The 22,955-nt window shown below is 46.5% G+C and overlaps 3 protein-coding genes across 6 annotated transcripts in view; 1 reads left to right on the top strand and 2 right to left on the bottom strand.

Annotated features, from left to right (window-relative positions):
• Positions 1-490: 490 nt before the first annotated feature.
• Positions 491-4,374, bottom strand: LOC134015269 (centriolin-like). 3 transcript variants are annotated; one of them, XM_062454686.1, is made up of 10 exons: positions 4,163-4,374; positions 3,831-4,066; positions 3,282-3,502; positions 2,787-2,957; positions 2,505-2,639; positions 2,219-2,364; positions 1,964-2,105; positions 1,654-1,830; positions 1,210-1,386; positions 491-651 (listed from the first exon to the last, which is right to left on the bottom strand). In XM_062454686.1, the coding sequence occupies exons 2-10, from the start codon at positions 3,976-3,978 to the stop codon at positions 538-540; spliced, it is 1,431 nt and encodes a 476-aa protein (XP_062310670.1). In that variant the 5' UTR covers positions 3,979-4,066; positions 4,163-4,374; the 3' UTR covers positions 491-537. The 3 variants fall into 3 exon arrangements, with proteins under 3 accessions (XP_062310670.1, XP_062310671.1, XP_062310669.1); XM_062454687.1 differs by having other exon boundaries at positions 2,219-2,361; positions 3,831-4,374; XM_062454685.1 differs by having other exon boundaries at positions 3,831-4,373.
• A 2,919-nt stretch (positions 4,375-7,293) lies between these two features.
• Positions 7,294-9,286, bottom strand: LOC134014926 (piggyBac transposable element-derived protein 4-like). Its single transcript, XM_062454108.1, has 3 exons — positions 9,126-9,286; positions 7,635-8,954; positions 7,294-7,414 (listed from the first exon to the last, which is right to left on the bottom strand). Exons 1-3 carry the CDS (start codon positions 9,284-9,286, stop codon positions 7,294-7,296), a joined length of 1,602 nt encoding a protein of 533 aa, XP_062310092.1.
• Positions 9,287-21,542: 12,256 nt separating this feature from the next.
• Positions 21,543-22,955, top strand: part of znf131 (zinc finger protein 131) — a 29,177-nt gene continuing 27,764 nt past the window's right edge. Inside the window, exons 1-3 of one of the 2 annotated variants that reach the window (XM_062454223.1) lie at positions 21,604-21,669; positions 21,855-21,928; positions 22,801-22,941. In XM_062454223.1, coding sequence (XP_062310207.1) covers positions 21,862-21,928; positions 22,801-22,941 — 208 coding nt within the window. In that variant the 5' untranslated portion in view covers positions 21,604-21,669; positions 21,855-21,861. Of the gene's footprint in view, positions 21,670-21,854; positions 21,929-22,800; positions 22,942-22,955 lie in introns of both variants that reach the window. The other variant, XM_062454224.1, reaches the window with a different exon arrangement.

The following is a 22,955-nucleotide window of genomic DNA, read 5'->3' as shown; positions in this document are numbered from 1 at the left end:
TGAGTGTATCAGACACCTGCACCTTACATATGTGTAATAAATACGTTGATTTTGTCTTGAACTTGTACTTGGCTATTCACTTCATTGACTTGGTACTTTCACAGCAATTGGGTACTACGTCTTCAAAACACAATAATAAGAAAAGGTAGAAACACGATAGGTGGCTTCGCTGTTTGGCCCCCAATAAATAGACCCCTCAGAGACAATATGAATCAATGCTATCAATTTTCTGAGTAGGTGTTCTGAAAAAAGAGTATCTGGGTGCTTTAAAATGTTTTTCAGAGAGCAGGGAGGCATCATTCAGGGCTTCCTTCCTTCCTGTTCTGCACAACATTTCACAATTCATAGTGAATGCCACTTGGATAATAAAAAGGAGTGACGGAGGTATAATGAACCGGTGGCTAACTAACTAGCTAACACGTGGAAATATGGACCATTTGGTTGAAAGTTTCCAATGCGGTATAGATGTCATTACCAGAAAAGCACGTAATCAAGTTGTCAAAACATTTATTAAAATAAAACAATAATGAGATAATCTTAAAATAACTGGGTCATCTTCCCCCACAGATGCATCTGAGGGGACTGAGGTACCACAGGAAGAAGGCTTGCCGGCGCAACTCTGTCTGTGTCGGCTGGACTCGGAGGCTGAGACTGTAGCACATATGGGGAATTAATGAGTAATTCTAGTACTAGTTAAAGTTTGGTTTTAAGTGGATTTATTATTCAGGCTGATCAATTACATAAAATCTAATAAGTTGAATACTTCACACACAATTATTAGTGGTTTTGAATAGGACCAACTATAAGTCTCACATCAACAGAAGTTATACAGAATATGAAATACATTGTGTGTACTAGACCTGAGGTACTAGATGTTCCTGCATAAGGATTGGGAAGAAGAGACTGCTCACGGCTCAGAACCCTCATGGGCTTCTAACCCTCAAAATGAGGGTAAAAGAATAAAGTAAATACTGAACCTTTATTTGGAAAACGTATGATGCTGGCTGATCTAACCACAGTCAATGGCTGATTTTAGCTTGATTAAATGACTCATATACAATCGATTGTCTTAAATGGAGTACCTAAATACTGTATAATGTGAATTTTGTATTTAGAAAATGTTATTGTTTTCTAAGAGCACTAATAACTGCCCAGTGGTGGACTCGGTTGCCAAGGCTTGGCCTTGCTTGAAAATCATTTTGACGATACCTGAGTCTTCATGTATATCCTGTGAACAGTGCTGTGCAGGGAACTGAGCTGGTCAGTAGCAGCAGTCAGCTGCTGGGCGGCTATCTTGTCAGCTGAGGACATGTCCGTTTTGATCTTCCTTAGCAGCCTGTTGAGACTCCTCATGTGCTGCTGGCTCTCATGCTCTGCCATCCTTGCCTGCTCACAGACACATACTGTCACTGCTGGGTGTAACACTTTTGATCTTCAGGCAAATTGCTGATCTACCTCTGTGAAGATGTTAGCAAAGAATAGGACACTGGGAAAATGACTGAACTTGATTAAACTCATCTGGCACTAAAAGTCAGTCTACTTCATTTAACTAAGTTGGGTGCATCCAGTGCCCAACAAGTATTTTGTCTTAGTGTATTTAGAAATACTATTTCACCCAGGATATATGAGTTCTGTTTCTGATTGACCTCTGACCTGACTGCAGTGGCCCTCCAGCACAGCCAGCAGACAATCCCTCTCCTCTTGGCTCTGCTCTAGCTGCAGTGACACCTCCACCTGCAGTCTGTTCGCTTTCTCTAGCTCCTCCTCCAGCCTGCCAAGCTTCTCCCTCAGACCCTGCAGTTCTGTTTCTCTGTGAAACTCTGTGGACAGCTGGGGACACATAACCATGAATGATGAATGATTAACATGGAATCCCACATTCAATGTTACATAGAGCAGTGTGAAATTGAATTAGGAACATCAGGGCTGTTGGACAGGTAGGCAAGGAGCCTTGAATACTCACCGAGGCCTGTATGGCAGCCTGCTGTTGCTCCTGCAATATCTTGGACTTCTGCTGCCTGTCAGTCAATAAGAAGACTAGCTGCAGCGCCTCCTGCTGCAGAGCTTCCAGGCTGCAGCCCAACACGTCCCCCTTGCTCCAGATCCTGCAGAGGAAGGACAGATGGTACAGCAATGAAGCTGGCATTACTGATAGCAGTACAGAAAATGCACTGTCCATAGAGCATGTTGAATCAGCACTGAGGTTCCCTGTCCTTACCTAAATTGTGGCTGTTCAGAGCTGACACTGGCTATTAATTCCTCCAAGTGAGCTGTTACCTTCTGTGGGGCAAGCAAAGAGAACCTGGCTTTCTCCAACAAGCCCTGCAGGGACTGGATATGCTCCTGCAGGGAGGTTCTTTCCTTCTGGACACAAACACAAGAGCGTATGCACATACTTACACCATTGGTACACAAATCCCACATCCTGTTAGTCTGGAGTACTCAACAAACATAGTAGTTAAATAAGTGGTAATGGGCCCATTAATGCAGGCAGAAAGAAATACCTGCAATGAAGAGAGCTGCTTCTGCAGGTTTGTAACCTTCTGCTCCCTCTCTGTAGCCAGCTGTACCTGGGCCAAGATGTCCTGCTTTGCCTGCCGCTCCTTCTCTAACTCTATCTGTAGAGCAGTCTGCTTCACCTATACAAACCAATTTATTTTAAAATATGTCCCAATGCAGGCTGTTATTTCCCATTCCACTTTGGTCCAGTATCTACTGTCCCTCCACACTGTTGTCTATTGCAGTCTCTAATGTCATTCTGCCCTTGTATATAATGTATGATGTACCAGGCTGAGCCTGTGGAGTCTCTCTAGTTCCTCTTTGAGTTGGCCAGCCTGCATGTGGTGCTCCAGCAGCTGGCTTTCCAGCTCTGCCTCATAGGCACAAATCTTGCCCTGAGACTCCCTCGGTGCAGCATTGTTCTTCAGCAGGGCATCTAACTCTCCCATCTGGATAATCTGGATAACGGATCAAACAGAAAAGGCATGACACAGAAAGTCACATCAGCACTCAACATAATATCATCAGTCAGTAAAAGGTCACGACATTCTACTCATAAATAAGCCCCATCATACCCCTCTTCTTTATATTATTTCTATTGGGGGCCTTTATCAGCTTCATTTTATTCATGGGACAGTTAGAGAAAGTCAGGAAAGCAAGGAGAAAGAGGGGGAAAGACATGCACATAATGGCCTCAGTTGGATTCAAACCCAGGCCCCATGTCTTATAGTACACATTATTTCCAAGTGAGCTACTGGGGCACCCCTGACCCCTCTTCTAACCTTCTGGCAAGTCTGTGTGGCCTTGGCTGCGGTCTCCAGTTGGCTGCGGTTGTCTTGACTGTACTCTAGCTGAAGCTTCAGTGCTTTATTTTCCTTCTGTAACTTCTGGCAATCTTCCTGTGCCTTGTGTGCCTGGTCTCTAACTCCTCTCAGGTACTCCTTCAGCCCTGCAATGATACCCTCCAGGTCTTTCTGTAAAACGTTGTTTGCCAGGATTTGATCTGGAGGACAGTGTGGTAAGGACAGGTTAACGATTCAAACAATACCCGTATAGATGGTTTGCAGATGGTGAAGTAATTAGTAACACATGCACTTCTGATACTCTAGCCCTCGGTCTTGCCCCTAACCGTACACTTGCTTTTTACAATTGTGAAACTTAGTTGTTAACACTTTTATTGGTATAGATTATAATACCGCTGGGGGCCTATTAGTATCAATCACTAGCCTAGTCTTAGTTGATCGCCATGAAGATCATAAGATGATAATAATTGACCATAGTGAATTACAACCAAACCAGCCCTGAACTGGCCACTTGGGTTGGTCACTTACTGTCTGTGAGTTGCTGCTCCAGATATTTGATCTCCTCTGTCTCCCTGGCTATGCGAGAAAGCATGTTGTCAAGACGACCCTCCAGTTCATGGTGTTTCCTGCTCATCATATCCAGAAGTTGCTTCTTAATGGCTGCCTGGGCATTCATTTGGGTCTGAGGATACGTATAGGTGGCCCATCAGAACGTTATAATAAAGCCCCTAGGGTCAAAGAGGGACTCTGTGTAAAGACACTCCCTTTTCCGCCTCTTGCATGCTACCCTCCACCCTCAGATTCTTCTGTTCCCACAGAGATGGCTGATGTTGCCTTCCGAACTTCACGGTTCTCTACACACTCACATCCAGACTACTACTTACCTTCCCCTACCCATTTTCTATCATTCTCTCTTTTTTTCTCTTTTCCTGATAACCTTCCCTGATTCTTCATAGATTCTCTCACATTCCCTTTCTGCATCAACATAGGCTTCCCCTGCATTTGTCTAACCAGAGAGCAGGAATTAGATCAAACAAAGGTCTTGGCATGTAGCCTCAAAAAGAGGGAAGTTCCATAGCTCCACCCCTGTGGTATGTCCCCTGGGAGAGTTCTCAGAGGTCTTAAAAGCACAGTGTCCTGTTTCTCCACTTGTTGCTCTTAGATCTCAGTCAACAGCGCTCTCTCTCTCTCTCTTGTCTAGCAGGCAACTTTGATGATCTTTTCAGAGATGGCTGTTATGATCAGATTAGATTCCGCTGCTGAGGAAACACACAAACATATTTTTAAGAGCACCCTGTTATCCAAACCAACCAACGTTTACCCAGGGATGGGGAGTATTTATGATACATGCATTTCAAATATGTATTTCAAATACAAAATAGTATTTGTGATTTTTTTATTTGATGTTCCCGTGAAAAAAGTCAGTGATGCGCACACACACACACACAGATGTCTGGAATTATATATAGGGCACAGTGCCCGTGATGCAGCCCGAGAAAACAGTTTTTCTCAGTGGCTTTGGTACCTACATTTCTCAGACCACAATTTTGATTCTCAAAAGCACTTCAATCTCCACACGTTCTAGGCTTTATATATCATAAAATCATATATTTTTGTAATTATTTTGACCGAATTTGCCGATGCTCTGATTCAATAACGCAAATTATTATGTTGCCTCAAATCTGTCCTACATTATCAATTACTTATGTCCTGTTGATCAAAATGTAATATATCACACATCCTTGGGTCCTGAGATGGACACCTGCAAAATTACACATTTGCACAATGCCAGGTTCCCAAGCTAATTGTCCCCCCCCCTGCCTCTGATTGGTGCCTACTCAGTAATTTGCCCATATTTGTTGAATTCAGTGGTTGGAGTTGGGTAAATACTCCTTGACAAGTTCTGTTGCTATTTTCTAATTACATTTATGGCTACATTTAAAATCAAAACATATTGATTGTTGAATAATTGTTGACAGTGCTAAAATCTGTCTGTTTTCGATCAAATGATTGTAAATAAATAATTGATTGCTAAATGATTGTACCCTAATTTAAATGTTTAGTAGGATCATGATTTTGCAAACCATTGCATGAATGACTGCCTGACACATAATTTTGTATTATATTTATGATTAACAGTCAAATGAATAATTATTTAAAAATGTAGTTTCTATTGAAGAGGTCTGTCTTTAACCACTAATCAATTAACAATACCTAATGATTACTTTATTACTTTTATACTGTTTGGAATGCTCTTCAAACAATTGTTTGAACTATACCCTGCTATATTAGCTCATGAGAACATGGAACGTCAGGGCCATTTCTAGGAGCCCTATATAAAGCCTAAGCAAACGCTATCTAGCACCATGAATGCGGCATCTTCTGTCTGTGCTTGCGAAGGCTATGTTGATCACCCCCTTAACGTTTCTTGTGGGAGTAAAACTTAATATTGATACAAGATGTAGCCCACCTGAAATATCCACAGATATTTAAGACAGTGAAGTAGTGATCTTTAGAACTATGTTAGCAAAGCGAAGTTAAGATAAGAGTGCGTATAACTCTCTTGGAGTTTATGCAAGCTGTTTTTTTGTTTTTGTTTTCATTTAAAGAAATAAGGTGCATGGCAACTTACTCAAACATGCCTTGATTCGAGGACTCCCTGACAAGGTCGCTATTAACCCTCACGCTCTCCTCATTGTCTATGCAGCCTGATCTTATCCTTCGCGCTGTCTCCGGGTCATTGTGACCCACAGCGTTGTATATTACGCCACCATCGCGCTGTCTCGGGGGTCGTTGTGACCCACAGCGTTGTCTATTACGCCCCCTTCGCGCTGTCTCGGGGGTCGTTGTGACCCACAGCGTGGGAATGAAAGGTTTGACTTTATTTATTTTTTAATTACGAAAAGTTGTCAGAAGACCGCTGTGGGTCACAAGGAACCAGAGACAGTGCGGGGTCTCGTAATAGACAACACAGACGTTGCCGTGTCTAACAAAAAGGCAGAGACAGCGCAATAACCCTTACGCTCTCCTCATTGTCTATGCAACCTGAACTTATCCTTCGCGCTGTCTCCGGGTCATTGTGACCCACAGCGTTGTATATTACGCCACCTTCGCGCTGTCTCGGGGGTCGTTGTGACCCACAGCGTTGTCTATTACGCCACCTTAGCGCTGTCTCGGGGGGTCGTTGTGACCCACAGCGTTGTATATTACGCCACCATCGCGCTGTCTCGGGGGTCGTTGTGACCCACAGCGTTGTATATTACGCCACCTTCGCGCTGTCTCGGGGGTCGTTGTGACCCACAGCGTGGGAATGAAAGGTTTGACTTTATTTATTTTTGTATTATGAAAAGTTGTCAGAAGACCGCTGTGGGTCACAAGGAACCGGAGACAGTGCGGGGTCTCGTAATAAACAACACAGACGTTGCCGTGTCTAACAAAAAGGCAGAGACAGCGCAATAAACAAGTATCTCCCTGGTGGTCTAGTGGCAAGACTGTGGGGCTTTCAGCTCCGTGGCCCGGGTTCGCTTGACGGTCAGGACAAATATGATTTCATTTTTATTTCGACGGATAATGTTTCACTTCACTATTTTTGTATTACGAAAGGTTGTCAGCACGAGGGTGGCGTAACAGACTAGGTATGGTGAGTCACAGCGCAGACTAGGATATAGCGCGAGAGTGTACTAATAGGCTAGGCAGACAAGGCTAGAAATAAAAGGGTTCACTTTATTTATTTTTTATTATGAAAAAGTTGTCACAATGTCAGTTTGCTTCATAACGACCCCGAAACGGCACGAGAGTGGCGTCATAGACTAGGAAGACAACGCGAGGAATAAAATCAAATGTTTCACTTTATTTTTGTATCATGAAAAGTTGTCACACCACACATGACACCGTGCTTCACAACGACCCGCAGACAGCACTAGGGATAGAACCTCCAGCCCGCCGTCCTGATACATCATCTATACATCCCATGCATGTGTTGGTAGTAGCGTTAGCAGCGCTGTGGCTTGAGCAAAGCCCTCTTCTGCACTCGACTGAGTTGTTCAGTCTTCTGCACACACTCCCGCGGGTCGTCCAGGGTCAACGGGAACCTCTCCTTGGCCGAAGCCCAGCTCGGTGGGGCATGTGGGGCAGTATACATGCGAACAGGATTTGCAGACAGGCCTCTTACACCCGCGACAAACGGTGAACGTTTTACGGTCCTTCTTCACCGGGCAGACTTGACATCTCTTCCTCTTACTGGCAGGGACCGGCGACGTCGGTCCTGCCGATGAGGAGGCGGCGGTGGCGGCTGCTGCTGCTGCTGCCGCTGCGCCATCCTCTCCGGGTCGCCGTTGAGGAGGCGGATCGCGACAGCTGGCCATCCGTAGATCTGTCACAACCGCGGCAGCAGCTCCAGTGCAGGGCAGACATCGTCTTCTTTCGATCAGCGGAGTCACGAGGGCCCTTCCGAGCTGCTCGATGAAAAACCTTCTCTTGTTGCGCTTACGCGGCATCCAGTTGGGGTTGACCTCTCTCCATATCACAAAGGTGTTGTAGGAGGAGACGTCAACGATGTTGCTGAAGATGACGAGGGGCCAGCGGGCCGTCTTCCTTTTACAGCTGTAGGCCGTGATGACCTTATCCAGATTGTCGACTCCGCCTTTGTTCAAATTATAATCCAGGACGATGGTCGGTTTGCCGTCGTTTCTGTCACTGATTTCAGCGTCTGTGTGGTGTGTGCTCATGAGTAAAACGTTCGTATTTTTCTTCGTGAGGTAGGAAACCAGAGTGGTGGTTGGAGTGAAGGCGAACTGCGACGACAGCACCCGTCGCGTCTTCGTCGTCAGCAGCTCGGACGGGAGCTCGGCCCTGTTCTTTCGCACGGTGCCAACCACAGTCATGTTTCTCGTCGCCATGAGCTCTCGTCCGAGTTCGTAAGAGGTGAAGAAATTGTCACACGTGACATTGCGATCCTTCAGGCCCTCTGTCCCGTCGAGCACGACGCGCATCCCCTGGTTCCTCTCCGGGACTCCGTCCATCTGCTTCCCGGTGTAGACTTGCATCTTCCAAGCGTAGCTTGATTTTGCATCGCACGCGACCCACGACTTGATGCCGTATTTCGCCGGTTTGCTTGGCATGTACTGCTTGAAAGGACACCGTCCTCTGAACGCGAGCAGTTGTTCGTCCACGGTCACTTCGGGCCCTGGGTCGTAGAGGCGTGGTAATCTCTCTACCCACATATCCCAGACCTCTCTTATCGCCGCCAACTTGTCCGTCGCGCGTCTCGCCGCTCGTGTCCCACGGTCGTCAAATCGTATCGACGTCGAATAGGTGTAGAAGAGTTTCAGCTGCATGGTAGCGCGGAAAATCGCTCTGCCGCTTTGCACGTCCCATAGACTGGCGGCCGCTTCGCCTCGGGACTTGTACACCCCTGCCAGGATTAGCAGCCCTATGTAGGCACATAGGTCAGTGGCGTCCATGGCTTTCCACTCCTCTCCGCGTTTCAGATAACCTTCCCGATTTGTCACGTCCAAGATTACTCTTTCGATTTGTGGCGTGACAAAGAATAAAAATGCGGAGACGATGTCGTGAGCGTGGGAAACGGCGTAAGCTGTGGGTCCTCTGGGGGTCCTCTCCGTACTTTCACGTTGCGACAGCAGCCTCGGATTCCTCCGATACGCAATCGAACACCATTCAATTTTGCCGTTTTTCGACAAGAAAGTATCTCTGTCGATTTGAGGGGCTTGGTCGGCGGCGGCGGCGGCAGCGTCGTGGTTGACTGCGTCGTACTCTTGCCCGTCTTCCTCTTCCTCTTCTGACACATGCTCCGCGTACTCTTGCCCGTCTTCTTCTTCTTCTTCGTCATCCTCTTCTGCTACATTCTCTGCACACTCTTCCCCGTCATCTTCTGACACATCCTCTGCCTCCTCTTCAGACTCACTTTGCTCGATATTGGCAAACATCTGCTGTAGAACTTGCAGCGCACTGAAATCCCGAGCCATAGCTGCGTTACCCTAGACAGAAGCTGTCCTGACCCCCACGGAATGTGTGTTAGTAGCACTTGTCTACAGTTTACGTGATTGCATGGACAAATTATTCTAAGGACGCCTCCCTAATTCGACCGCCAAAGAGCGATCAAGAATCGTCGAATCGTAAAGGCCGTCTTTGAAATGTTGGCCTGCAACGACCCCTCTCGGCCGTTCGCTCGACGAAGAGGTCCGACCGCGGTTTTCATCTGTCTCCCTTCGTTCCGACCTTATCAATTTAATCTAGGTCGACGTGGCCAGTCTGATTCAGAGGGCCGCAGCCGCACGGCCGCTCGGCAGACGGGTCCGGCCGCGGTTACCATTTGTCTCCCGCCGTTCCGACCTTATCAATTTAATGTCGGTCAACGTGGCCAGTCTGATTCAGGGGGCAGCAGCCGCACGGCCGCTTGGCAGACGGGTCCGACCGCGGTTACCATTTGTCTACAGCCGTTCCGACCTTATCAATTTAATCTAGGTCAACGTGGCCAGTCTGATTCCAAAGGGGCCGCAGCCGCACGGCCGCTCGGCAGACGGGTCCGGCCGCGGTTACCATTTGTCTCCCGCCGTTCCGACCTTATCAATTTAATGTCGGTCAACGTGGCCAGTCTGATTCCAAAGGGGCCGCAGCCGCACGGCCGCTCGGCAGACGGGTCCGACCGCGGTTTCTCTGAAGCCAGACGTCACGTGGCCCGTCTGCTCGCCGAGGCCGTCCTACCTGCAAACTTGGGGGACAGTGCCTCTGGACTGGCAGACCGGGGTGGTGGTTCCCCTCTTTAAAAAGGGGGACCGGAGGGTGTGCTCCAACTTTAGGGGGATCACACTCCTCAGCCTCCCTGGGAAAGTCTATTCAGGGGTGCTGGAGAGGAGGGTCCGTCGGATTGTCGAACCTTGGATTCAGGAGGAGCAATGTGGTTTTCGTCCTGGCCGTGGAACTGTGGACCAACTCTATACCCTCGGCAGGGTTCTGGAGGGTGCATGGGAGTTCGCCCAACCAGTCTACACATGTTTTGTGGATTTGGAAAAGGCGTTCGACCGTGTCCCTCGGGGGTTCATGTGGGGGGTGCTCCGGGAGTACGGGGTACCGGACTCCCTGATCGGGGCTGTTCGGTCCCTGTACGAACGGTGCCAGAGTTTGGTCCGCATTGCCGGTAGTAAGTCGAACTTGTTCCCGGTGAGGGTTGGACTCCGCCAGGGCTGCCCTTTGTCACCGATTCTGTTCATAACTTATATGGACAGAATTTCTAGGCGCAGCCAGGGCGTTGAGGGGGTCCGGTTTGGGGACCTCAGGATCGGGTCGCTGCTTTTTGCGGATGATGTGGTCCTGTTGGCTTCATCGGGCCTTGACCTCCAGCTCTCACTGGAGCGGTTCGCAACCGAATGCGAAGCGGCTGGGATGGGAATCAGCACCTCCAAATCTGAGGCCATGGTTATCGACCGGAAAAAGGTGGAGTGCAATCTCCGGGTCGGGGAGGAGATCTTGTCCCAAGCGGAGGAGTTCAAGTATCTCGGGGTCTTGTTCACGAGTGAGGGAAGGATGGAGCGCGAGATCAACAGGCGGATCGGTGCGGCGTCCGCAGTGATGCGGGCTCTGCATCGGTCCGTTGTGGTGAAGAAGGAGCTGAGTCGAAAGGCGAAGCTCTCTATTTACCAGTCGATCTACGTTCCTACCCTCACCTATGGTCACGAACTGTGGGTAGTGACCGAAAGAACGAGATCGCGAATACAAGCGGCCGAAATGAGTTTTCTCCGCAGGGTGTCCGGGCTCTCCCTTAGAGATAGGGTGAGAAGCTCGGTCATCCGGGAGGGGCTCAGAGTAGAACCGCTGCTCCTCCGCGTCGAGAGGGGCCAGTTGAGGTGGCTCGGGCATCTGATAAGGATGCCTCCTGGACGCCTCCCTGGTGAGGTGTTCTGGGCACGTCCCACTGGGAAGAGGCCCCGGGGAAGACCCAGGACACGCTGGAGGGACTATGTCTCTCAGCTGGCCTGGGAACGCCTCGGGGTCCCCCAGGAAGAGCTGGTGGAAGTGGCTGGGGAGAGGAAAGTCTGGGCCTCCCTGCTTAGGTTGCTGCCCCCGCGACCCAACCCCCGGACAAGCGGAAGATGATGGATGGATGGATAAATAAAGTGGTGAGAGAGGTCCGGCCGCGGTTTTCTCTGGTTCTCTGGTTGGACCAAAAAAATAAATAAAATAAAATAAAAACAAAGTGGTGAGAGAGGTCTGGCCGCGGTTTTCTCTGACGCCAGACGTCACGTCGCCCCGTCTGCTTGCCGAGGCCGTCCTACCTGCAAACTTGGCAGAAGGGTCCGACCGCGGTTTTCTCTGACGCCAGGCCAATTCTCCCGCCGAGAGGGATCGCCAATCGTCGAATCGTAAAAGGCGGCGCGCGCGCGCGGTTGGACAATTTTTTTAAAAAATAAATAAAATTGAAATAAAATAATATAAAATTAAATACATAAATAAAGTGGACGAGACGAGGTCGGAGAGAGGCGCCGATTTCATCTGTCTCCCTTCGTTCCGACCTTATCAATTTAATCTAGGTCGACGTGGCCAGTCTGATTCAGAGGGCCGCAGCCGCACGGCCGCTTGGCAGACGGGTCCGACCGCGGTTTCTCTGACGCCAGACGTCACACTCATTCTTCCGCCGAGAGGGGTCGCTGATTGTCGAATCGTAAAGGCGTCATTAGACTCAGGGGAGATGTTGGAGGCGTGGATCAAACCTAGTCAAGTTGAGAGAGCCCAATGACGCCTACCTAATTCGACCGCCGTAATTGACAACGCAGACACTGCGGTGGGTCACAACGACCCGCGGACAGCTCCACCTAGTGTTAACTAGTGATATAACCTGATATATAAACTTCTGGGGCTGGCGGCGGGTTCACAATTGACAACGCAGACACTGCGCTGGGTCACAATGACCCGGAGACAGCTCCACCTAGTGTTAGTTAGTGATATAACGTGATATACACACTTTGACAACGCAGACACTGCGGTGGGTCACAATGACCTGAGGGCAGCGCGAATGTTCCTCCTAGTTTTTAACTGTTGATATTATGTGATATAGCCCTCCCCAACGTATCTACGTTTTTGTATTAGGAAGAGTCGCACCGACACGGCGGTGGCAGGGTTAATACAAAAATAATAATTATTTTATTTTATTTTTATAAGGTAAAGGTATCGCTACACGACGGTGGGTCACAATGACCCGAAGGTAGCACAAGGGGTAGGAATAGGCATCGCAACACGACGGTGGGTCACAATGACCCGAAGGTAGCACAAGGGGTAGGAATAGGTATCGCAACACGACGGTGGGTCACAATGACCCGAAGGTAGCACAAGGGTTAAACTGGGGGAGATGGTTGACTTTGATGGTTTGAGCATTACAAAAAGATTTCACACATTATACACCACTATGCAGCACATTTAAATAGAGAAAGAGGAGGAGATCATGGTTAAAACTAACCTGTCAAAAGAAACTAGCCACTATGTGCACAGCCAGAGCAATACCACCCCTGAGCCTTTAAATCCTAATTTGTCTCAGTTCAAGTCCAAAGTGTTCCCCATAGCTTCATACAACCATCATCCACCACCACCAGCACCCCAGCCTAGTAATGGCCCATATAGGCTAGCATCAGCATACTATCAGGGACAGGCCCCATACCCACAAGGAGGAAGGAAAGGCCCTGGAGGGGCAGAGGGAGAGAGAGGGGAGGTTTTCATGGTGATAAATTGTGTTTTGGTTGCCGACAGTATGGGTCTTAGTTTTGTGTCCAGCTGAGGGGCAACTAAGAACTGAAGCACCCCTTCCCCCCAGTCAAATTGAATGGGACAATCCAGTGTGGAAACATTGGGATCATTGTGTACTTTCCTGGAATCCACAAAATTGGTTGTTGGACTTTTGCAGACGCATGAGACAGGTTTATAACAGATTATAACGAGGATTACATTCCAAATATGATGCACCTAAAAGACTTTCACTGTACCATGAACTACTCCACAGATTTTGAATGGGGCATTGAATGGGAGGAGTACTGAACAACAAGGTGATGGTACCCATGGTAAGAAATGACTGCACCATCACACCTAGCTCCCTTTAACCAACAGTGGGAACTATCACAGCTGAGAGACCTTTTGAGAGAGATATTAAAATAACAGCAGAGAGCCATGTTGTAACCACTGAACCCAGACAAGTTGTGCTCCAGGCCTCCGTGTGATCCCTGGTGACCCCTGAACTCGACCAAACCCTTTCTGGGGTCCCTGATACCTTGTGGGCAGAGACAGGAAATGTTTTGGTCTGATTAAATCAGCAATACCTATACTGATTATTTTATGAGAAGGCAGACAGGACCTAGGAAGAACCAGTAACCCATGCCCCCACATGAAAAGTTAAGTAATAGGAAACTATTGACAAGGTACTGAAGGCTGGTGTCCTGGGACATACTGTGGCACATGAAACACCCTCATCCTGCCTGTGTCCAATCCCATTGTAGCAGACCCTACCCCCACTTTGTCAACATCCCAGCCACTATGATATGTTTCAGTTAAAAGATAGTTATATATGCGTTATAAATTTGTACTCAATTTTCGATTCCATACCACTAGCAAAAGCATCACAGTATCACCTCACATTCACCTATGATGGAAAACAATACACACACATAGATTAACATAAGTTTTTTGTGATTCACCCTCCATCTTCAACCGTATTTTCCAGCATCTAACAGGGTTAGAGTTGCTTAACAACTCTGTTCTCGTGACATACATTGATGAGCTTTAAATTTGTTATAAAACCATGAGTCATGCCAAGCAGGCTCATTAGAACAATTGACAGTCCTACCTGACAAAGAACATAAAGTAGCCAATACAAAGATACAGTGGTATCAGGAGGAGGTAATGTTCCTAGGTCTGTGGATTAGCCATAACACTAAACGCAAGACCCTAGACAATATATCAGAAACCCAAAACATGTCAAAACTACACTCCATAAAAAATAATAAAGTTGTTTCAAGGATGTTGCAAAATATACTGTAGAATGTTGGTCTATAATTATGCAGAGAAGGCCAAGCCTCCTAGAGAATTGACTCCGGCAGGCCGGAAGGATGCACAGAGACATGGATCCGCCCAGAGAACACTGCAACTCCAGTTGCTCTCTCCGTCAACCACTCGTTCTCTCACTCACCCAGCTCAACCGGGCGAGGTGGTGGGGCAGGTTTGCTTCTTTCCCCACATATCAACCCCACTCTCTGTTACTGCCAAATCATTTGAACACCATTATGTACGGTGGCCCTGAACTGCAAAACACAACGGCAAATAGGAAAACACAACGGCAAACAGGAAAACACAACAGCAAATAGGAAAACACAACAGCAAATAGGAAAACACAACGACATTATAATAATAATAATTCATTTTTTTATAGCTCTTTTCTAAATACCCAAAGTCGCTTTACAAGTGTGAGGACAAGCAAAACAAGACAACAGTAAAATATAAAGACAAAGGATTGAACAAAACAGACAAACAGAATATTATAAAGAAAACTAACATATAAGTCTAATAGTGAAGGGGAGGGATCAGGGGATGTTCAGGTGAAGGCGAGGTTGAAAAGGTGAGTTTTGAGGGATTGTTTAAATAGTGCTATATTGGGAGCCAGACGGATAGGGAGAGGGAGGTCATTCCAGAGGGAGGGTGCGGCAGCAGAGAAGGCCCTGTCACCCCAGGTCCGGTGCTTAGTCCTGATGGTTTTTAGGGTGTTTGCGCCGGCGGTCCTGAAGCAACGGGTAGGGGCGTGGAGGGGGAGGAGGACAGAAAGGTAGGAAGGGGTCAGGTTATTTAGGGCTTTGTAGGTGGTGAGTAGTATTTTGAAGTTGATCCTGTGTTTGACCGGGAGCCAGTGGAGGTTTTGGAGGACAGGGGTGATGTGTTCGTAGCGGCGGGTGGCGGTGAGCAGACGAGCGGCATATCTGGACATATTGGAGTTTGTTGAGGACAGTGTTTGGAGAGCCATATAAGATGCTGTTGCAGTAGTCCAGTCTGGAGGTTATGAGGGCGTGAAATGTTCAATGACATTAACTTCTTCTGACGGAAAAGGTAGGGCCTATCTAGCAGAAGACGGACCCTCCTGATTGGACAGACGGACTGTCTTTTAACAGGAAGGAGCGGTGAAAAACACGAACAGCACCTGTTTGAATGGTTTTCGACGGGACAGACAGCAGCACCATCTCGATTTACTGACATTTTCGGTATACTAACACATAATATCAATTGGTTACTGGTGTGTTGCATCATGTATAAGTCTCATACTTTATTAACATTCATGTATTACATGATTAACCTATAACAATAGGCAGCCATATTGTGAAGCAGAGCTAGAAATGGCTATGCTAGCTGCGTAGGCTACTGTAGCCTAATGATTGAGGACTATTGTTCTACTGAACATTTAACTTTCGACTGTTTAAGTAAATGGGACTTGTTAAACACGTTTTTTTATTCATCAGCCCACTTACAATTTACCACGTTAACAACATGTGTTATGTTCTGTGTACTTGTATGTTATGCCAGGTTGCTTTGCTTCTTGTCCTAAGAATTTCCGTGCCCAGTCGGACCCTGTGTTGTTCTGTGCACCTGACAATAAAAGACTTGAACTTGAACATTTATATTTGTAGTAGCGTACTTGATACAAGTTGAATCTAATCTAGATAGCAATTACACCAGCAACTGCTCAATTTAAGACAAGAAAGGAGTTTGGTAAATAGAACAGAATATACAAGGCAACCAATTGCATTCATTAAAACATTTTATTATACAATATGTCCAGTGAGAGGGTCGTTGTTTTTAGTGAGTGGACCTGAAATTTCTGCCGAGCGTTGAGAGCTAGCTGGACGATAGAAACCCTTAATCTGCAATTCATTGTTGCTAGCTCTAATCACTAACTACGCTAATAAGAGAAGACTAACTTTGACAAACGTGACTTCAAGTGCTTATACTCATCCTGATGTTGTGATTGGTTGACAACATATCAACTATCACGTCGTATGTATGCCTTGCATCAAAATCATTCTTAAAAATAGCGAAAGTATCTTCGAGGATTCATGTATTCAAAATAGGCGTTCTCCTTCCAGTTAAAGACAGTCCGTCTGTCCAATCATGAGGGTCCGTCCTCTGCTAAATAGGCCCTACCTTTTCCGTCGGAAGTTAATTTCGTTGTGCTTTTTGATTTTGCGTTGTGTTTTCCTATTTCGCGTTGTGTTTTCGGATTTGGCGTTGTGTTTTCCTATTTGGCGTTGTGTTTTCCTATTTGGCGTTGTGTTTTCCGATTTGGCGTTGTGTTTTATGATTTGCTGTTGTGATTTGCACTTCAGGGCCACCGTAATTATGTGATGCTAACTGATCCTATCAAAGCATTCTTAGTTGTCCTCTATCGCCCACCAGGGCCGCAAGCCGACTTTGTGGAGGAGCTGGACATGCTCCTCAGCGTCCTCCCGGATGATGGAACACCGCTGATAATCCTTGGGGACTTCAACATCCACCTCGAAGGAAGGCAGGCCGTCAACTTCATGTCTCTTCTGATTTCCTTCGACCTGACGCTGCTGAACACACCGGCGACCCACAAGGCAGGAAAACAGCTCGACCTTATCCTGACACATAACTGTATCACTGACTTAACCTCTGTAACCCCACTACACATTTCTGATCACTCCTTCATCCAATTCTCTGTCTCTCTCCCTCCAACTCCTCCTACCTCCCCTCCCCTCGTAACTTTCTGGTGCAACCTTCGCTCCCTATCCCCCTACCATTTCTCCTCCATTCATCCTCCCTCCCTCCCATTGACGAGTTAACGTCCCACCCCACTGACACTGCCACCAACACCCTGTTATCCACATTAACTGCATCACTTGACACTCTCTGTCCCCTGTCAACCAGGCCTGCACGATCTTCTCCCTCCTGCCCGTGGCTCACGGATGTTATTCGTGAAGAACGGTCCGTCCTTCAGGCAGCTGAGAGGAGAGTCCAAAGACGGTCTGTACCTTGATAAGTATCACTCCCTCCTTACATCCTTCTCTGCTCACATAACTGGTGCTAAAACCCACTACTTCCTGAACAAAATTAACTCTGCCTCAAACCCCCACAAACTTTTCTCTACCTTCTCCACCCTTCTTAACCCACCTCCCCCTCCCTCCCCCCCTCCACCCTAACAGCAGACGACTTCTCCTTCTTTGAGAAAAAAGTCACCGACATTAGCAGTCGGTTCCCTAAACCCACCTTTCCCACCCTCTCACCCTCTATGACTGACCCAACTAAATGTCTAAACTCTTTCTCTCCCCTGTCCGAGTCAGAGGTCTATGACCTCATTATCTCTCATTGCCCCACCTCCTGTCCCCTTGATCCAGTCCCCTCCCCTCTCTTTCAAACCATCTCTCCCTCCATCATAATTTATATTATCCATGTCCTCAACTCTTCTCTTGCTTCCGGCACTTTCCCCTCTGCCTTCAAACAGGCCAGAGTTAGCCCTCTACTCAAAAAACCCTCTCTTAACCCAGCCGTCCTCCAGAACTACAGACCAGTATCACTGCTACCCTTCTTTTCAAAAACAATTGAACGCGCTGTATCTAACCAACTGTCAAACTTTCTCTCTCAGAACAACCTGCTTGACCCCAACCAATCTGGCTTCAAGACTGGCCACTCCACAGAAACTGCCCTCCTGTCAGTCACCACTGCCCTCTAGTCTGCCAGAGCGGCTTCGAGGTCATCCGTCATCATTCTGCTGGACCTTTCTGCAGCGTTTGATACGGTTAACCATCAGATCCTGCTCGCCAGACTTTCTGAAATGGGCATCACTGGCACTGCACTTCAGTGGATCTTATCCTACCTGTCGGGAAGATCCTACCAGGTCTCCTGGGGAGGCAAAGTGTCAGGACCCCGCCAGCTCTCCACTGGTGTCCCAAAGGGCTCCGTTCTTGGACCCATCCTCTTCTCCCTGTACACCACCTCACTTGGACCGATCATCACCTCCCATGGCTTCTCCTACAACTGCTACGTTGACAACACGCAGCTGTACCTGTCGTTCCCCCCAACTGATCCGGGGATCTCAGCTAGGATCGAGGCCTGCCTCACAGACATCTCCGCCTGGATGACCGAGCACCACCTCCAGCTGAACCTCGCCAAAACTGAACTCCTCATCATCCCGGCCAAACCCTCCATCTCCCACGATCTCTCAATCACCCTGGGATCGGCGACGGTGACCCCTTCATCCTCTGCCAGGAACCTCGGGGTGACCATGGATGACGAGCTCTCCCTCACAGCCCACATTGCTGCAGTCTCCCGGTCGTGTAGATTCACCCTCTACAACATCCGGAAGATCAGGAGATACCTGTCTGAGCATTCCACCCAGCTGCTAGTCCAAGCACTTGTCCTCTCAAAGTTGGACTACTGCAACTCGCTGCTCACCAGTCTCCCAGCATACGCAACCCGCCCTCTCCAGAGGATTTAAAACGCAGCAGCCCGCCTGGGGGGTGTTCCATCAACGTCGCTAACGCAAGTCGTGCTAACACGAATAAGTCTCACTTGGGTAAACGTCAACTTAGACTTAAGCCTCAAGCCGTTCCACTAACAGGCAACGCTAATTCAAGCTAGACCTCAATAAGCTTAGACTGTGCAGCCCAGATCAGGCGATCGTCGAAAAGAGGAGTTATGTCGCAAAAAGCAAAGCGTAAACCAGCAGAGTGGTGTTGTTTCAGCAGCGTAAACTGATTTTTTGAGTTTTTTTGTTTTTGTTACCAAAAAGGGCAATGTTGCCGCAATTAACATGGCAAGGGAGACAACTTGTCAAACCATTACGACTGTTAAAATGCGTAAATTGTAGACCTACCAAATCTACTTAACATATGCATTTAGGCCTACTGATAATAAGCGTAATTTGATGAGCTGTCTGAAACCGTTCTGACAGTAGGCTAGCCTATGGCCGATATTCTCAACAGGAGATTGAGAATAATAGCCCAAAAAAGAACGTGGCAGCAATTGAAAATTGTAGGATAAAATTCAAAACACTGAAAAAGGCCATGGTTAATTGCACTTGATGTGGGCTAATAATTACTTCAAAATAACTTTGCCACACGCATTTATTAACTGATAGGCTAAATGCTGAGCTTTAAGATAAAAGGGAAAGATAACCATGACTAAAATGGGGATTCACTGCAATAACTAGTATTGCACAGATCCAGCACCGACTTCAGATCAGAAGGTGACCAAAACTGTAGCACACTTTGCTTGGCAGAACAGTCATTTAAAATTGCTCAGCATGACTAAGAATATATCATTATTATATTACACGTGCATATTTAATCCAAATCCAATTATTACTATTCTGGCTAACAGTGTATGGACAGCTGCCCCATATTTCCAATTAACATAGTCTGCCTCCACAGATCCAGAGGGGGCTTGGACAGTGACAGACTGGCTGTGCCAAGGGTTGTCACAGCCTCACTTTGGGAAAGCATGCCCAAGTGGGAACATTAGGGAAGACTGTTGGGCACAGCATCTAATCGTCTTCTTTGGAAAGGGCAACATTTGGGACACTGTCATGTAGGGGCAGCATAAAGGGCACTTCATAACAGCACCCTTTTCCATTGGAAGTAAGGGCATGGGAACAGTCCTATTTAGACCATTGTAAGGGCACCTTATAGGGTACTGCATCACATTTTCTCTACTATAAAGGAACTCATGAAGACATGTTTTTACATTTATAGAGGGCACACTGTCATTTATTGCATGGGGCATCCTGTGCACTCAAGCATATTTCACAATGTGAATGGCAGACAGTAGGGCACTTGGTCTAATTTTTGCAACTCTAGAGGGCATTTTAGAAACACTTTTTCAACCATGGGGGCACCAGGCAGTCACCCCCTTAGTCTTCCAGTGGGCCTGGATACACCCATGGGGACAGTATATTGCACCTATAATATTGGGGAAGCCAGAAGGAGAGGTAATATAGAGGCTTGTCAACATATAGGCTACTTTAAACAATGAAAATACTTTACAATTGAATAAAAAGTCTCCTTGATTCTTTGTGTTTCAAGATGACCTGAAAAACTGATAATATTCAGGTACTGCTTTGGAGCAAGGTATACCCTTCATATTTCCTGGCATAGTTGCCCGTTCAAGAATGTCCCACATGCAAAGACACACAGAGAAGCGGACAAACTGAACAGTGTCAAGGCTTGGCTACAGTGAGTTTGCTTCCTTGTGTGTGATTCCAGCAGACTACATAGTCTAGGCCTACCTGCATAGACTGCAGTCTATTATTATATCTACTATTATAGTCTACTACTCTCCTTTCTATTACTTTCTACAAAGGATGGTAGGCTGCTCTTATGTGTTCATCGCCATCCTTAAGAGTTGCTAAAGTGTTATTTCATATATATATATTTATGTATTTATTTTTTAAGAATGACAATTAAATCTATCTAGATAAACTATGCTGGGCCTGCTGAACCTATACTTCTTCCACAGATACTGGTCAGGGAAGCATTACTTCTGTCTCTGAAGACCCTTGGGGCTGGTGGGATAAACGCTCTTTGTATAATCTGAGCACCTTCATCCACCACAGAGTTGTCAAAGAATGGATACGCCGTAATTGATTGTAACTTGTCTAGACGCTCTGCTTAGATTCTAAGGCCTTATGTCAATAACCAATGGCTTTTGAAAACAGTTAAAGTGACATTATTTCTTAACTTGTTTATTTAAATTAATATATTTTTTGGAGATGATCGTAAACATGTAAATCATTCATGTCTGCACTTCAAAAAGTCTGAATTTACGTTTCCGAACACGGACTAAAGTGCTTTGCGCGCAGGACTTTACTCGACGGAACTGTCTTTTGAGATTCTGTTTCTGCCTGTTTGAAATTATTTGCAACACATTTTAGTTTAGCTTGACTTTTAGCCTGACACGGATCAGGCTAGTTCCGAAGTATAAGTTACCTTGGTTACGTAGCTAGAACTGAAATAAACCCGACTACATCAAGTCTCTCCTCCCGCCTTACACTCCCACTTACACTCCCACCACCTACGGTCTTCTTCTGACAACCGTCTGGTGGTACTTATATTTGTACTATGCTTCTGTATTTGTGACCTGATTGTTCACTTAATAAAAATAAAAAATACCCTCAGACTGGCCCTTCCCCTTCCCCCCGTTGCCAAGCAACGATCCCTGGCGTCCTACGAGTGTGCAAAGGCTCCTGGGATATTGATGCCAGGCCATTCAGCGACCGCCCTTTTTGGAAGAACGAGAGAACAGCAACACTGCAAGAGTCGTGGGAGAAATATACGCATCAACAACTTGTTTCGGCTGTGAAACACAATTTAAAGTAAGTGTACAGATGCGCAAGGATAAATATTTTGAACCAAGAGTATTTTAAACGGAAAGTTTCTCGTTAAAACGTGCATTTTAATGCGCGATTTGATGACGTAATGGCGATGTACAAACTCGAAATGGCGAGTGCGCTTACAGGCCTACTTTCAATTGTGTATTTCGTTTTGTACACCCGGGCAGCCGCACAATGCACTTGGTTAGAGCGATTGCATTCGATGGAAGAGTCAAGGGCCTCTTTTACTCAGCGTGTTGTGGTATGGATAAAATACTTTAAACGAATCAAATGTAGCCTACATACACGATTATTATTAGCACGTTTACTAATGCTACATACTCATTTACAAGCATTACAATTCATTGTTAGCATCACACAGTTACATATGATGTATAGTATTTAAGCTACAGCTTTGCAATTCATGAAGTTAATATTGTTCGACAAATTTGTAACTAGCTTGCCTGTTAGCTAGCTAGCTACTTTGCTCACTCTATTGGCAGCTTGCCTACGTTCCTTATTGCATATGGCCGTGTGCTACGCAGCTGTGGGTTGGTCTTTGAGAACATTTAATTTTCCATTGGCCAACTAGCGACTGCATGTATTATTGGACAATTTTAAAGCCTATCTTAACTCTTTACAGGATTTTATTGGACGATTTAATGTGACGCTGCCACTTCTTAAAGGGATAATGCCCCCCAAAATACATAATTTTACTGTTACCCTTACTAGCACCACAAGTTAGAAGATTGAAGATTGATTTTGAAGTGAACTGTCCCTTTTAAGTGTGGGCAGAAGCTTGCTACATGTGATGAAGTTAAATAAGTACTTTATGGTCAAGGGTTGTACTTGAATATTACATGAGTGCCCAATTCTAATGAGTGCACACATAGAAAATAAACAAATGAACAGTGACATGGCCATCATTTATTTCTCTTGGTTACATTGTAACTGCAATTCCTTTGGCCATTTCTGTTATTTGTCAAATACATTTTGGTCCATAGAAAGCATTAAAAATAACATAATTCATGTTACTTAGCTTTTTACAGGTTGTGAACACTGAACCAGGAAGTGAAACCATAACACTTAAATATTTGACTGTGCTGATCAAACTGTCATGCATGACCTTCACAGGTAAGGAAAGCAAAATGATGGCAGAAGAGACAGAGGTTGATTCCGGGAGTGAGTTTCCAGCTCACTATAAAGTGATGCTGGACAAACTGAATGAACAGCGGCAACTAGACCAGTTTACAGACATCACCCTCATAGTGGACGGTAATCTGTTCCCA

This window comes from Osmerus eperlanus, chromosome 28 (genome assembly GCF_963692335.1).
Source record: "Osmerus eperlanus chromosome 28, fOsmEpe2.1, whole genome shotgun sequence".
NCBI classification, from domain to species: Eukaryota; Metazoa; Chordata; class Actinopteri; order Osmeriformes; family Osmeridae; genus Osmerus; species Osmerus eperlanus.
Note: the sequence above shows the minus strand (reverse complement) of the source record. Positions and strands in the feature narration are given on the sequence as shown.